This window comes from Fusarium odoratissimum (genome assembly GCF_000260195.1).
Source record: "Fusarium odoratissimum NRRL 54006 unplaced genomic scaffold supercont1.6, whole genome shotgun sequence".
Classification (NCBI taxonomy): Eukaryota; Fungi; Ascomycota; class Sordariomycetes; order Hypocreales; family Nectriaceae; genus Fusarium; species Fusarium odoratissimum.
Window position 1 is genome coordinate 816,096 of NW_022158692.1, and position 15,297 is coordinate 831,392.

The 15,297-nt window shown below is 48.9% G+C and overlaps 8 protein-coding genes and 1 non-coding gene across 10 annotated transcripts; 5 read left to right on the plus strand and 4 right to left on the minus strand.

Moving 5' to 3' along the window:
- The first annotated feature begins 730 nt into the window (after positions 1-730).
- On the plus strand, positions 731-846 carry FOIG_04925. The gene has a single exon (XR_004093428.1). It is a non-coding gene; the product is annotated as a 5S ribosomal RNA (ribosomal RNA).
- An 885-nt stretch (positions 847-1,731) lies between these two features.
- Positions 1,732-3,059, plus strand: FOIG_04926 (uncharacterized protein). The gene is made up of 2 exons (XM_031203256.1): positions 1,732-2,204; positions 2,253-3,059. The coding sequence occupies exons 1-2, from the start codon at positions 1,874-1,876 to the stop codon at positions 2,948-2,950; spliced, it is 1,029 nt and encodes a 342-aa protein (XP_031066835.1). The 5' UTR covers positions 1,732-1,873; the 3' UTR covers positions 2,951-3,059.
- A 732-nt stretch (positions 3,060-3,791) lies between these two features.
- On the minus strand, positions 3,792-4,073 carry FOIG_04927 (uncharacterized protein; the record flags this gene model as incomplete). The annotated part of the gene is made up of 1 exon (XM_031203257.1): positions 3,792-4,073. One exon carries the CDS (start codon positions 4,071-4,073, stop codon positions 3,792-3,794), a length of 282 nt encoding a protein of 93 aa, XP_031066836.1.
- A 132-nt stretch (positions 4,074-4,205) lies between these two features.
- Positions 4,206-5,347, minus strand: FOIG_04928 (uncharacterized protein; the record flags this gene model as incomplete). The annotated part of the gene is made up of 2 exons (XM_031203258.1): positions 4,206-5,105; positions 5,195-5,347. 2 exons carry the CDS (start codon positions 5,345-5,347, stop codon positions 4,206-4,208), a joined length of 1,053 nt encoding a protein of 350 aa, XP_031066837.1.
- Positions 5,348-6,420: 1,073 nt separating this feature from the next.
- Positions 6,421-9,084, plus strand: FOIG_04929 (uncharacterized protein). The gene is made up of 3 exons (XM_031203259.1): positions 6,421-6,809; positions 6,865-7,006; positions 7,059-9,084. The coding sequence occupies exons 1-3, from the start codon at positions 6,601-6,603 to the stop codon at positions 8,028-8,030; spliced, it is 1,323 nt and encodes a 440-aa protein (XP_031066838.1). The 5' UTR covers positions 6,421-6,600; the 3' UTR covers positions 8,031-9,084.
- FOIG_04930 (uncharacterized protein) lies at positions 8,113-9,108 on the minus strand. Its single transcript, XM_031203260.1, has one exon. The coding sequence runs from the start codon at positions 8,994-8,996 to the stop codon at positions 8,328-8,330; it is 669 nt and encodes a 222-aa protein (XP_031066839.1). The 5' UTR covers positions 8,997-9,108; the 3' UTR covers positions 8,113-8,327.
- Positions 9,109-9,764: 656 nt separating this feature from the next.
- FOIG_04931 (uncharacterized protein) lies at positions 9,765-12,455 on the plus strand. Its single transcript, XM_031203261.1, has 5 exons — positions 9,765-10,085; positions 10,129-10,269; positions 10,320-10,429; positions 10,483-11,540; positions 11,589-12,455. Exons 1-5 carry the CDS (start codon positions 10,029-10,031, stop codon positions 12,254-12,256), a joined length of 2,034 nt encoding a protein of 677 aa, XP_031066840.1. The 5' UTR covers positions 9,765-10,028; the 3' UTR covers positions 12,257-12,455.
- Positions 12,456-12,535: 80 nt separating this feature from the next.
- Positions 12,536-13,828, plus strand: FOIG_04932 (alcohol dehydrogenase). The gene has a single exon (XM_031203262.1). It carries the CDS (start codon positions 12,660-12,662, stop codon positions 13,623-13,625), a length of 966 nt encoding a protein of 321 aa, XP_031066841.1. The 5' UTR covers positions 12,536-12,659; the 3' UTR covers positions 13,626-13,828.
- FOIG_04933 (L-lactate dehydrogenase (cytochrome)) lies at positions 12,578-15,262 on the minus strand. 2 transcript variants are annotated; one of them, XM_031203263.1, is made up of 5 exons: positions 15,070-15,262; positions 14,681-15,024; positions 14,173-14,633; positions 13,913-14,121; positions 12,578-13,862 (listed from the first exon to the last, which is right to left on the minus strand). In XM_031203263.1, exons 1-5 carry the CDS (start codon positions 15,122-15,124, stop codon positions 13,699-13,701), a joined length of 1,233 nt encoding a protein of 410 aa, XP_031066842.1. In that variant the 5' UTR covers positions 15,125-15,262; the 3' UTR covers positions 12,578-13,698. The 2 variants fall into 2 exon arrangements, with proteins under 2 accessions (XP_031066842.1, XP_031066843.1); XM_031203264.1 differs by having other exon boundaries at positions 13,913-14,633.
- Positions 15,263-15,297: the final 35 nt, after the last annotated feature.

Below are 15,297 nucleotides of genomic sequence, written 5' to 3' on the forward strand. Positions count from 1 at the left end.
GGCAAAGCATCACAACGCGAGTATGTGAGGAAATCTCGATCCATACAAGCTTCGTAGCCAGCAACTTTGTTTGCAGATATTTCGTCCTCGTGGAGGCATGCTTGTCGATGTTGACAATAAGTGACGAAGGAAGCCGTCGTTTGAGAGCAATCGGGAACATCAAACGCAATATGGGGACGATGTAGCGTGGAACATACAGCTTGAAGATGTGCTCACAACGTTCACAAGTTTGTAATGAGCTTGGGGGTGTCTCATTACATGTGAGATATAACCTCAAACTATCTCGAGATAAACAGAGTATCAAGGCCACTTCACCACCGCACATAAACTTTGAGGCTTCAACTGAAGCATAATAGCTTTTTGAAATGCTGATACGGGCCAATCAACTGCCCATGATACACTGCTTGTTGACAAATTGATGGCCTTAGGAGAAGTTGTAGCTTCGAGCTGCTTCCCCTGCCATCGACAGAATGTACACTTAAGGATGCTCTGATGTATCCTTCAAGAGGCAATTATGAACTAGATGAGACTTTCAAAACTTAAATTGGCCGTCTCAAACGTTGGCCTCTTCTCAATCTGACAAAGATACCCGAAACTCGAACACCAGCGGCTTATAACCTGCTAGACTCGCCTCTACTGAACCACCCGGTTGAAGGAGTATAGAGACATACACCAACAGTCACCACAGAATGACCCTTAATGATGCAGCTACTGCGGTCTGCTGTCACATACGACCATAGCTCTTGGAGAATACGGGATCCCGTCTGCTCTCCCATCGTCAAGCCGAGAAGCGGTGAATTAGTACTCAGGTCGGTGACGACTGGGGAATCCTCACTGTTGTATGTTTTGCTGATTTTGTTCATTTTTGCTGCCGGGAGTTGTAAATGGGTTTATGATGAGAAACTCCTAGTGCTGTTCCCTTTTAACATGGGATTTATATCAAGGTACACCGCAGCTGAGGGGCTCCAGTGCGAATTGGCCATGTTGACATGCCAGGTATGTAAGTGTAGAACCGTAGAAGTTTGGCTGGACTGATCAATCGTGTATCAATCATAACTCTCCATAGAGCCAATGGTTTGAAAGAGGTTGTGATGGTAGCCAATCGGAGCAGAATGGTGTTGATCACCGTTTCGCCATAAGCCTCATACGTAATGACCCATTTAGATCTCCCGGAGCATTGAAACCACCTAGCTCGACGTATGGAATAAACAGCTTTACAAGTTGATGTTAACTATGAGTTAAACACAACGGAGCATGAGTTCCGGTATACTCGCCGATCAAAGGATTCCCATGAGCAACAATTGCATCACAAAGAGGATGGCAATCCAAGTTCCCCATTGGCCACGCATGTCAGCTTCACACCCCATCAAGCGGGCATGGCAGGGAATAATTCAGGTACCGTCCACAGCCACAGCTGTCACGACGACTTTTCGCCTCTTTATCTCTGTTTCATATTTTAAAAACTGGAGCCTTGGGAGATGATGCATCTGAGACGTCAATTGCCTCCACGCCAAGGGGTTAGGCTGGTAACATGATCTTGAGATGAGAGATCTCACAGGCGGACGTGAAGCTCCGGTCACAAAAGATTGTATGGATCCCTGCCCCGTATACTTGAGGGCATTCTCGTGGCTAAGAGGCTCCGTGTCGTCGTGTGTTGGGAGGTTTTGGTCAGATGGGCTGGGTAATGCTTACGTAGCCGAGACGTCAGATTCAGCAAAAGAAATGTTCAGTGTTGGTAACAAAATTTCAGACTGAACGATATAAATATTGAGATGAATGATTACAAGGTTTCACGATATCGGTCAAATCCTGATGTCTTTGTCAATTGATCTCTATCTTACGCAACTTCAACTTAAACGGTAGCTTCCTCAACATGTCTGCATCAATACTCAAGCGAGCAACTTGCTCAATCGCTAGCAAGACATACTCTCATGGGCGGATAGCTGCTCTTCGGCAAACACCATTCCTCTCCAAGCCAATTTGTCAACGATCAATGCACACCACAGAAAATGACAGCGCAAAACCAATGAACCCGGACCCTAGAGAGAATCCTGCTCATGAACTCACTTTACCGCGAGGAACAAATGTCGGTCGCAAGCGATTCTCCGACTTTGAACTCGCTGGAAAGGTCTTTATCGTCACAGGTGGTGCTCAAGGTCTTGGATTGACCCTGGCTGAGAGTCTTGTTGAGGCTGGTGGAAAAGGTATGCCAACCACACAACTGAACTAAACAGGAACTAACTTAAGTACAGTGTATTGTTTGGATCGTGCTGATCAGCCTGACGAAGGATGGCATGAAGCTCAAGCACGCGTCGTTCCAGAATGGGGCGGATCTCTACACTACCGCAAACAAGACGTATCAGACGCCGAAGGTCTCGATAAGCTCATCACCGCCATCGCAGATGAGAACCAGGGTCTTGACGGCGTGATAGCCGCCGCAGGCGTCCAGCACATTTCGCCCACCGTGGAATACAGAGCAGATGAAGTAGCACACATGCTCTCCATTAACTACACCGGTGTTTTCATGACCGCCAAATCCGCCGCCAAGCAAATGATGAAGTACAAAAAACGCGGAAGCATCTGCCTCATCGCCAGTATTTCCGGCCTCAAAGCGAACCGCGGTCTTATTTCCCCCGTTTATAATTCTAGCAAGGCAGCTGTTATCCAACTGGCGCGAAACCTTGCTATGGAATGGAGTCCTATTCAGAAAGACGGCACAGGAGGGATTCGCGTCAATTGTATTAGTCCTGGACATATCATGACGCCTATGGTGGCGAGCAACTTTGAGGAAGTACCTGGTATGCGGGAGGAGTGGGAGAGGGAGATCATAATGGGGAGATTGGCGGAGACGCAGGAGTTTAAGGGTGCGGCGTTGTTCTTGTTGAGCAATGCGAGTAGCTACATGACGGGGAATAACCTCGTGATTGATGGAGGACACACGTCGTGGTAATGAATGGGGTGGTGTTGATAAGGAGATTCGATGACTGAAGAGGAGAATCGATGATAGATTAATAGCAAGCCAAGCCATTTGTTTTACAATGTAACTCTCATACCTACAATGTCGTCGCATCCAAGTGTCTCATTCGTTTACACATCCAAGTGGCTTAAAATGCCTGCAAAACTGCACCTATAGTAACGATCGCTTGTAGTCTTCCATCTTCGCACGAAGACTAAAGTCTCTGAATATGACGAAGGATGCCAGATTGTGATGCTCTTGACCCGCCCCAACTCTATTCCACGACTCCTCCACAACCCATCCCTTTATTGGTCTCCTACTCCAGTGATACCTGTGGTGGTATGGAGATCATCAGAATTTCATCCGAGTCTTACGCGTTTAAATATAATTAGAATATTCTTAGATGGTAGATGGAGCCACAGAAACGAGCCTCGCAAATGTATCCAAATATTGGATCCTATGTATTTCTAGAAACAATGGACTTCTGAGCTAACCCTTGGATCCTTCGTTGCAGCAATTATCCGACTATCTGGACCAACCACACTCTCTAGAACCTGGGCCCCTATTGTCCCAACCATAGCGAAACGCCCTTATAAAAGCTCTGAATCTCCCATATGCCAAATACAAGCTCCAAAAATGACCCGAAACAACGCCAGATAACACAACGTTCGGTGGTCTCCCTGTCTTTCAATCTCATGTATGATGACTTGCCGGTCGCGACGGCTGTTCAACGTCATCAGAGACAAGGGCCCTCTTGACCATATTAGATCCCAAAACCCCGAACCATAGCTCCTCCAATCGTCTCCATACAGGACTGAACTTCCACCAAGGTGCTCTAGTATGGTTGTAGGCGGATTGCGCTACCCCCGGACTTGGATCTCGGACGAGAAAGTTTGTTCTGCAGGAGCGCCATCTCCCTTTCCTCGATCAAAACATCAAGACCGGACTTTATACACTCCAAGCGCTCATCCCGTCCCCAATCGATAATATTCCGGACGAATCTGCGGAACTCGAGGAACTCTTCAGGTCGCTGGAGAATGAACGTCTTGATCTTTTGCGTATATATGAAGTCTCCATCTTTCCAAGAGACATGCAATCGAGCCTCGGTTCCATTCATGGCAACACTGAAGCTCGTGCTATCAAGTGGCTTGCTGGGCTCAATATCCGTACACTTCTCAAGTCTGTCTCTCAACTTCTCGCTGATGTGGATGCAGGCCGTGGACGCTCCCAGGCATTGGTTCGTCGCCACCTAGAGACTACCTTTGCTGGATGGTCCGTCGCCTTTGAACTCGACTGCGAAGAAGGGAAAGATGAGGCCTTCGCTGTTTGCGAACGCAAAGTTACCACATGTAGCGATCTGCATTCGCTGGTCCTGTTCGAAGGCAGACAAGCGGTACCCGTATAGGAGATCGGGAACAGGAATACTGATTCTCGCATAGGGACTAGTGATAGGAATAATGGCCCTACCTACAAAGACACGATCGCTGCGCTTGATCTTATCTATGCCGGACCTAGGGGGAATGAAGTTGTTTCGAACAAAGTCTTCGACCTTTGCTTCACTGGCACCTGCCTCCATGTCATAGAGATCATCGTTATCTTGGGGCATAGGCTCAGGGGAAGATCGACCTTTCTTGAGGGATTCGACAAGTGTTGAGATATGAGGCGGGAGTTCAGTTCGAGAGTCGAGTAGAAGGATATTGTTGAGAGCCAGGTTACAGTCCCTGTAAAGCGCACTCTCAACGAGAGGCCCGTTGGATCGATTGGGAGTGCCAGTGGCTGTTGGGTAAATAGTTGGTGTCGGGTCAATAGACGGCCCCCCTTCTTTAGAAGTGAATCCGGGAGACGAGGGCTTGAGGGAGGATTTAGGAGAAAACGCCAGCTCAAAGGTGACAGCTTGACCGGTGAGGTTCTTTCTACCTGACATAATGGCTGGAGCAGAATGAGATCTTTCTAGGAGTCTGGGTTCGAAGTCCTTGTCTAGAATGAAGCAGTCTGAACGTGATGTCTTGCGTAGATCTGAAGGGTAAGTGTCTTCGAGCCAGTTATTGACTTGTTCCAAGTACGAAGGGCGAGGTTGAGTCTCCTTTATATACCCAAGAAGAGCAGCGGATGGAAGAATACTTCGAATAGGAGCTGGTTGAAACATGACCTATTAAGATACAAGTCAGCTCATGAAGAAGAGGCTATCATGGTGCTTTGTCGATGATGAGGTCTTGTACGACTTCAGGGGACTCTCACATGGTCGTTAATATCCTGATTATCGACTTCATAGCGAGATCTCTTGAACTGCTGAGCCTGTGGTGGAGGGATTGAGGGAGATCTGCTGGCGGCGCGCTTCCTAGGGTTGTCCAGACTGGCCTGAATAGGCGCTGGTTCTTGCGAGCCGTCCATGATGAGAGTCAAGGTCAAGGTCAAGGTCAAGGTCAAGAGAAATACGGTGATTTGAAGAAGAGAAGCAGAGAGCCCTTATTATATTCTTCTGAAAGGGTACTGAAAGCAGTGAAGAAGGATGTTTAAGTCACGTTAGTAAATCTGAGAATAGCGGTTTTTTGGAGCCGTGACAGTTCCGGCCATGCTTGAAGCGAGTGATGAAGCAATATTAAGACATGCATTTTGGCCATTTCGAGGAGGATAACCCCTAACAGTGTCAGTGATTCATAGAGGAATTTGTAGTGTTGTTGAATCAGAACCTGAGGTTGATGCTTTCAGGCCATATGAAGTTGTCAGTGATAAGGTATTGAGCTACTACACGTTATACGAACTTGAAGCGCACAAAGTGCCACCTAACACCTCTGATTCAACGACCTGTTAAAACCTCACGATAAACCGTTTCTGCAAAAGCCACACGATTCTCGACACCCCGTGGAACATGTGAAGAGCATCACCAGGCACCGTCCTACATACATCAGCATCAAAGCGCAGATTGTTTCAGCCCTGTGAACAACGTCAATCCCTGCGGTAGATCCCCCAGATTTGTATTGTAAAAGCTCCGAAGGGTTACGGATGCTTGTGATTTTGGCCGTTGAAAGTAAACGCGCGTTGCATGAGCCTCGGGCGGCCCGTACCGCACTATGACGCCCGCAACAACGTGAGTTGTTTTAGCGAGGTTTCTGCTGGCTCCACTAATAATTTGAAGTCATGATGCCTCAATTACAGTTTCATTGTTTCTGTCATGATAAAGTTATGAAGATTCTCCGGTTGGGACATGACGGGGCCACACACATGTTGTCTTCAACGTCACTCGAGTAGACTTCACCGCGGGACTTTCTTCTATTCTGTCTACCAAGTCCTGTCTAAACCTATACTAATCATGTATCAAATAATATTCTAGTCTCAGAATTCCTCCCTTACTATTCTCGGCCGACATGTCCGGCTTTCGGATCATCAGGTCCATGACAACTCTAATCCCCACTCACAGCCCTAAAATTCGCAAATCGCCCCCAGTCTCCGCTGTCAGATCCAATCTAACTCCACTGTCGTCATTGTCAGCGACTCCGGCGCTTCCGTCACATTTTCCCCTTCATGCAGTCTCTTTTTTTCTTCCCTCCCTTCCATTCACTTCCCTCAAAACCACCACCCACAAACCAGAAAATAATCCATATCTCCGGGTTATCATATCATACCCTCCGATCTCGCTGTCCCCCATGGCTTCTACTCTCGAAGCTACCGGCGCTCCAGCCGCTCGCATCACCTCTACTGCTTCTACCATTGCAGACTACGCTTATCCTTATGGCCATCTGGGGCATTTGACGCAGAAGCAGGAGGAGGCTTTTGTGCAGTTTAAGAAGGTCCTTGAGGAGAGGGGGCTTTTGAAGGTTGGACCTCCGCCTTCTCATGATGATCCTTTGATCTTGTAAGTTTTGCGGCAAGCGATTGATAAGCAGGGTTCTAACAGCTTTTCTCTACAGGCGATACTTGCGCGCGCGAAGATGGAATGTCGAGGATGCGTATCAGCAATTCAAGGAGACAGAAGATTGGCGCAAGGCAAATGATTTGGACGTTTTATACGACACCATTGATCTAAGCGCCTACGATTTCAGCCGTCGCCTCGTATGTCTCTCGGAATACTCGGGAATGCCAAGCGCTGACTCTTCATCTGTAGTACCCCCAATGGACCGGCCGACGCGACCGTCGCGGGATTCCCCTCTACGTCTTTGAAGTCAAGACCCTCGACTCCAAGACCGTCCACGAGTATGAAAAGGTCGGCGCATCGAGTACCTTTTCCAAAGCCAAGTCTGACGGCAAGACGCCAAGCGGCCTGCTGCGCTTATTCGCTCTGTACGAGAACTTGACGCGCTTCAACATGCCGTTCTGCACACAACTCCTCGACCGCGAACATCCCGAGGTTCCTATTACGTTGAGCACAAACATTGTGGATATTTCGGGCGTGGGGCTGAAGCAGTTCTGGAATCTTAAGCAGCATATGCAGGCTGCTTCACAACTTGCTACGGCGCATTACCCCGAGACGCTGGATCGCATATTCGTGATTGGTGCGCCGGCGTTTTTCAGCACTGTTTGGGGTTGGATCAAGCGTTGGTTCGATCCTATTACTGTCTCTAAGATTTTCATCCTTGGTCATAATGAGGTCAAGAGTGTGCTAGAGCAGTACATCGAGCCCAGAAACATTCCCAAGAAGTATGGCGGCGAGCTTGATTACAACTTTGGAGAACTCGGCAACCCTGATCCTAACTGGGAGGGTGTCGTTGAGTTTGAGAATGGACACAAGACGTTTCCTAGCGGGCCGTTATTGTGGGAGGAGGATTCTAATGGAAGATTAGTCTGTATGGCTAAGGGTTCCAAGGACGGACAGCCTCGAAACGAGAGAATCTGTACAATCCCCAAGACCTTTGGTCTCGCGCCTGTTGTAGAAATATCCAGCGGCGAAACAGTCGTTGAAACACCAGCAGAAACCAACGACGCAGCCGCCCTCAACGGAAACGGACACCCCGTATCTCCTCAAGGAACACACGACGACGGCGTTCAGACCGACGACGCGCTCTTGAGCGACGACGTGAACGAGAAGCTGAAGCTGCAGGACGACAAGCCTATCGCTGCACAGACGACTACTGCGTGATAGAAGTATTATATCCTAGAGATGGCGAAGACTGGCATACCCTGGAAGCAAATTTTGGAAAAGATGGTTTGAAGTACAAGATGGACTATATTGGTTGAAGTACACGGAGTATATCCCTTTCTGTTTGGCGTATCATGTTTAGAACCTCCCGTTGAAGCGGTGATATGGTTGTGAATACATAATCGTGATTCCCTGTTAATGTTTGAACAATTACCTTCTTTATTCTATTCCCTAATCATTGATCTTCTATGCCTCGTGCCTCTATTGAACTCTATTCTAGCAATGCCGTTACCAAGTCTATTCCATCTCTGGAACTTCTGGTCTTGTAATATATCCCCTTCTATTCCTCCACTGGGTAACACCCCTCTCAAGCTCCCCCCACGTAACTCCATCTCTAACAAGACACATCGTCACCCCCAAACTCTCCGTATCTCTATTCCTCGCCTCATCATCGAAGAACAGCATATCCTCATACTTGATCCCCGTCCTCTTCTGCAAGCTCTCAAAGTGCTTGATCTTGCACCCTGGATAAATCTCCAACAAGCCCTCGAACACATCCAGCGCTTTCTTTGGCTTCCCGCCCTCTGGTCCAGTGATATGCAGCATCTTTAACAAATCGCGCGCAAGGCTCGGCGCAGAAGTTCGCGATGCCACGCCGATTTTAATACCGGCGCGCGGCAGGGCGTGAAGAATGGCAGGGACGTCGCTGAAGAAACCATAGTCTTCGCCGTATCGATCTGTGGCGCTTGTGTGTGAGGGGTTGGGTTTTAGGGGTGGTGTTACGTGGGTGTCTACCCAGAATGGCCAGAGGGTGTAGTCGAGATCGAAGACGATGAGCTTGGGGAGCGGAAGGGTGGGATCGGCGAGGGAGGATGGGAGGGCGGTGGATGATGTTGATGTTGTTGAGATTGTAGAGAGGGTTGAGGTGCTTGGCGGGAGAGGGTTTTTGGAGAGTTTCTTTGGCATTTTGAGATTCTTGAGGTAAAGATTGATGGAGAGACAGGGTTGGATGTGGTGATGGAAGGTTTGGTGTTGAGAAGTTGGGACTTTTTTGTTGTCACCCCGCGGTGGGGGGATGTGACGTCGCTGACGTGCGTGCTCTGACCAGGCAGCTAAACGTTGCTATGATCGACGCGTCTGCCTTTGGGTAGATTTTCTCATCCACTTTGTGGCCGTAGGTTTTGACGGTTAGCGTCGTAGCTGTTCTATGTTCATATCTCCCTCACAACATCAAGCACAGTATTACATAACAAGGACTGTTGCCAGACTCTAGCCGAGATACCATCCGAATTTGATCTCTGCTAGCTGTTGTAATCTATGTTAATCTTGTGTTGTTCTCCTTCATTCATTTCTAACAAAGATCCATGGCAATCAGATTTTTATCTTTCCAGGTACTTAGTCAACTGCCCATGACTACTTTATGCTGGTGAATGACCATGAGCAAGTGATCTACCCCTCATACTCTAAGTTATTTCACAAGAAATAGCGCTTTCTACATTGAATTCGCCTAATCATTGAAATTATACCGACTAATCGCAATGCTTGCTGAGTCTCTCAAATCTCTTTACTCAGTCCTGGCCAAGCCAGTCCAGGTTGAATGTCAACCTCTAAATTCCTACTTCGGCTACCCCGCACTCTCTGCGATTGCGGGGAGGCAAATTACGGGTCCTCTTGAGCAAAATACCACGCTTCTAATTGGCCCGAGGTAATTAGTCCAAGTCGGGGGACATTTCCCCATTTAACATGGACATTTGCCTGACTCTTTTTAACCTGAAGAACTGATCTCTTTTTGCCGAAAGCTGCAATCCCCTGGGTATTAACCCCTGCGATATGCATATGCCGCTGAGCGTATGTCTAAGAAATAAGCGATTTTGTGCTTCTGTGCGTCATTCTTGACGATCTGAAGGTGTTCAGGGGTTGGTCGCGAAGATCGACTCATTCACGCGACACGGTCAATTGAGTGATTGACAGGGACTCAAGACGGAAACAGAAGCATTCATGATGGCTAAGAGAACGTGGTCGGACTCTGCTGCGGCGACCAGCGCTGATGCGGCGGTATGTCTTGACGTCTCATTACGAGAATTGGCTGACAAGACAGGCCCCGACACCAGCACGTCCAAATGGGAACGGGAGAACAGCTTCTCATCGACAAAGCATCACGGGCGTCGTGTCTAACGACGGTACTGTTCCTCAGATCTCACGCAAGATCAAGGCGTGCGCAGCATGTCGGAAACACAAGGTGAGACCGAGAAGCCGCAGAGTATGAGTGAGAATTAATTGTGGTGATAGATCAAATGCTTGATGGATGAGAGTGGCCCGCCATGTCGGAGATGCGCGGAGAGAAATCTAGGATGTGTCCTGAGCAAAAGTCTCCAAACCATCATGGATGAAAAGTCACAGTAAGCTTTAACCCCTTTATCGCTCACCATCTCAAAGTAACCAAAACATTCAGATTTTCTGAATCCGTGGTCCAAGATCTAGAGCAAATGCACAGCGCTCTAAGACAAGTCATGACCAAACTCAGCCTCCCAGAACTTCCACCCCTACAGAGCATCAACTCTCGAGAAGAAGGGTCACCACCTAAAGACGACCATGCAAATACGTCACATCACCTATCTGTATCACAAGAGGAATTCCGTGGTCCCTCATGTGATAACTCACCGAAAGCGACGCCTGAGGATGAGGGCCTTCCATATGTGCCTATTCACTCACTTTATACTCTTACTAAACTCAGTGCTTTACGATCACCGGATAATCCTGAAGCCCAAAAAGGAAACGCCATCAACGACTTTATCGCTCGCGGTGCGCTTTCGCTAGCAGATGCAGAAAGTCTCTTTTCTCTGTATCGCGACCGTTTAGATCGGTATATGTACGGAATCGGCTGTCGATACATGACCCTCGAAGAGCTCCGCCGCAAGAGTCCAATCCTCTCCGCTGCTACACTCACAGTAGCTGCACTACACGACCCAAAAGCCGATAACATCTACGGAATCTGCAGTGGAGAGTTCCGGCGCCTCATGGAAAGGTCAATGTTTGAGCGCCGCATTGATCGTGATTATCTTCGCGCTATGTGTGTTGCTTCATATTGGCTTAGCGATCTTTCTTGGATGCTCTCGGGATATGCTATTCGACGCGCTGCGGAGTGTAATTTGCATAACAGCTATAACCAGGCTATCAAGGAGCAGAGTCAGGAGGCGGCGGATTGTGCTCGGCTGTGGTATATACTGTACATCTGTGATCAGCACCTTGCTACCTTGTACGGACGGCCTTCGATTGTTCAGGAGGATTCGTCGATTCAGGGATGGGAGCAGTTCTTGAAGTCACCAGTTGCGACGGAGGAGGATAAGCGGTTGACTGGCCAGGTCATGCTGGTTAGTATTCTGCGAAATATCCGTGAGCTCTTTGGGACGGATAAGGGTGAGCCGATTCCGAGGGTGTACCTGAATCACATACTGCAGTTCAGAAGGCAGTTGGATGAGTGGTATACTCGATGGATGGGAGAATTACCTGGTAAGTCAGCATCAACGCTTATCCCCGAATTATACTAACCTCCCGCAGAGCAATGGACCCAAATCGGCTCATTCCCTCGAAAAGGAACAATCCTTCACTACAACTTCGCCCAGATCCACCTCTACTCACACATCTTCCGCGGTCTCTCCAACGACGCCCCCATCCCTCATTATTTCCTCGACTGCGCAATGCAAGCCGTCAACGCCGCAACAGCCATCATCGACCTCATAATAACCGACCCAGACGTCGCAGTCGGCATCGTAGGAATGCCCTCGTACATGCTCTCCATGACCGCCTTTGCCTGCATGTTCCTCATAAAAGTCGCAGTGAAGTACGGCAGCGATCTGATCGAGCGCCAGCGCGTCCACGATCTAACGACGAATCTGGTTCGGCAGTTTCGGTCGCTGAAAGCTGGGAAGTGGCATCTTGCGAATCTCATGGCGGGCGGGTTGGAGCGCATGACTGCGACACTGGCTACACCAGACCTGGGACAGGTACAGCCTGCGGTGTATTATAATACGGTTGAGCATGTTGATATGGTGATGCCGGGGAATCAGGTGTATACTGATATGGATGGGGATACCTTCTTTGACTACGATATGAGTTTTGGGCTCTCGCCGGTTTTCAGGTTTGATCCGAGTATGTTTACGGTTGATGCTTCGGGACAGTCGCTCCCGACGTATCCTGAGGCTGATTATGGGATGAGGCCGCAATAGGATGGTTGAACGGGCGTTTTGTTTGGGAATACCTGGTTGTTTGTATGTGATAGGACTTGGGTATGAAGCTGAAGAGATCATTCTTATCCGTTGTATGGCCGAAAGAGACTCCGTGATCGGATAACTACCCCGTATCTGAGTGAACCATGGCTAGAGATGTATCATATCTGCTCCCCCAATCTACATGACGATCCCCTCCGCCTGCTGCAATTTCTCTCCACAGTTTGTCCATCTCGGATTTCGTTCCGTCGACTCCGCATCATCTTCTGCGGGGGACACGGATAACCTCATTCACCCCGCGATAGTGGATCAATCTTATCCGATCAAACTACCATTTAAACAGATCAACTCACTCTCATTCATCGCTAATACAACCACTAGCCTACCTATACCAAACACCAAAATGGCCAATACACAGCATATTCTCATCACCGGCGCCGGTGGCTTCATCGGCCAAGAGATCATAGCCCCCCTCCTCAACTCCTCACCCGCAATCCATCTCACAATAACCGACATCTCTGAACCTCCCGTCCCAACTCAACACGCCCAACGCATAACTTCTCTCGCCGCAGATCTCACCAACCCTTCTGTCGTCGAGCAACTCATAACGTCTCAGCCCTTCCAAGCAGTTTATCTCTTCCACGGGCTCATGTCCGGCGGTTCAGAAGCAAATCTCGATCTCGGTCTTAAAGTCAACGTTGATTCAGTGCGCTATGTTCTCGATGCCCTGAGGAATAAACTCCCCGGGGTCAAAGTTGTGTTTTCGAGTTCTTGTGCTGTTTATGGACCGGAGGAGGGATATGTTACGGAAAAGACACTACCGCAGCCGAGATCTTCGTATGGTGCGGAGAAGCTTATTGCTGAGTTGTTGGTGAATGACTTTTCGAGAAGGGGTTTGATCGATGGGCGCATCGTGAGATTGCCAACAGTGGTAGTTCGACCTGGAAAGCCCTCCGCCGCAGCATCGAGTTTCGCCTCAGGAATAGTCCGCGAAAGTCTCCAGGGCATTCCTAACGTCCTCCCCGTGCCCAAGGATATATCAATGTGGATCTGCAGCCCCGCGACTGTCATCAAGAACCTGATCAAGATCAAGGATATACCCGCTGACAAGTTTGGAGAGTCGAGGATTGTAAATCTTCCGGGTATTACTGTAAGTGTACAGGATATCCTCGATGCTGTTGAGAAGGTTGGTGGAAAAGAGGCTGTAGGGTATGTTAAGGAGGAGCAGGATGAGGCGTTGTATAAGATTGTTAAGAGCTGGCCGCCGTGGTTTGATGCGAGTAGGGCCAAGGGGCTTGGGTTGGATGGGGATGGGGAGTTGGTTGATGCTGTCAAGGCTTTTCAGGAGAGATTGAAGAGTTCATCGTAGGACTTTTATTATTAAGTGATTCTATCTCTATCAATTTATGATGGGTATAGTCAAACATCTCGCAACTCCTCTCCTACAGCTTTGAAGACCTGACTCTTCGTGATACTGAGCTTGGCTCAATACGACCAGAAGTAACCAAATGGTCAACATCCAAAGTATTAACGAGCTCAGGCGTCGCTTGATCCAGGCTAGTAATACCAGCAAGTCTCATAGATGTTTCAAGCTCATCCTTAAGAACTAAACAGTATGTTAGTCACTACCACACAAACACCATTCAGATAACTTACTCTGTGAAAGGTGCTCAACACCCTTTTGACCATACACCAACGAATACAAGAACGGTCTTGCAATTCCAACAGCAGTAGCCCCTAGGGCAATAGCCTTGAGGATATCAGATCCACGTTCAAAGCCTCCATCGATGAAAATCTCAAGATGTTGGAAGGCTTCGGGGAACCGCTTTCGGACCTCGAGAAGGATGAGGATAGAAGCCTGAGCACTGTAGATCTGTCAGAAACCTTCCGTTTCAAATGGATAGCAGTGAACTTACCCATCGAGAGATCTTCCACCGTGATTACTCAACATAACACCCTCAACGCCATACTCAACCGCCAACTTGACATCCTCCACAGTCTGAACCCCCTTCAGCACAATCGGCACAGAACTCTCCCGTCTTATCCACTCCAAATCCTCCCACGAAAGACTCTTGTCGATATACTGTCCCATCAACCGTCCGAGTCCACTGCCCTTACCATCTTTACTGCTCTCACTACCGCTCATGGCGGATTTTATAACAACAGCTTGGGGGGCTCGTTCATCGGCCTCGCGTTTTCCGGGAACGGGGGCGTCGACGGTCACGAAGATGGCTTTTATGCCCAGGGAGCGAGCGCGGCGGAGGAGTTCGATTGTTTTGGGGCGGTGGGAGTTGACGTAGAGTTGGAGGAAGAATGGATGGCCTGATGGAGCTGCGCCGATGATGTTGGGGAGAGAGTATGAAGCGTTGCTCGAGATCTAACAAGGTTAGTAGATATTCACTGTGAGAATGGTAAGTGACTTACGATCTCAAAGATTCCTTCACTAGCAGCTGCTCTACTCCACCCAAGCTCACCATCCGGATGCGCCAGCGTCGCCATGGCAGCAGGACACATGATGAACGGCGCCTTACTCTCCAGGCCGAGAATATTCCTCTTTATACTGACTTCAGCGACATTGCGTAGAATTCTTGGGCGGAGCATGACTCTGCGGATGAGTTCCTTGTTCTTGGAGACTGTGACTAAATCGGTGGCGGCGGAGGAGTAGAAGGCCCATGCTTTTGGTGATAGCGCTTTTTGCGCCGCGAGGGAGAAGTCGTGTGCTGAGAGGATTTGATCGAGGGAGGGGACGGAGGAGGGGAGTTGGATTTCTGGAGATGTTAGTGAGTGTAGTGTAAGAGGGTGAGGGTGAATACCTCGAGGGGAGGGGATGTTGGGAGATTCGGACTCCATTGCTGCGAGATCACTCATGATGGCGGTTACAATTGTTCAGTCCACTGAAATAAAGCTGATTGTCACAGTATTCGACTTGGATTGAGGTTCTACTGTTATCGTCGGCTCATCATGCGCCGTCTTCTTATATCTTTACGTAGTATCCGTAGATCATCTTAGTGCCATATCAGTCCCCGCAATCGGACTCCTCA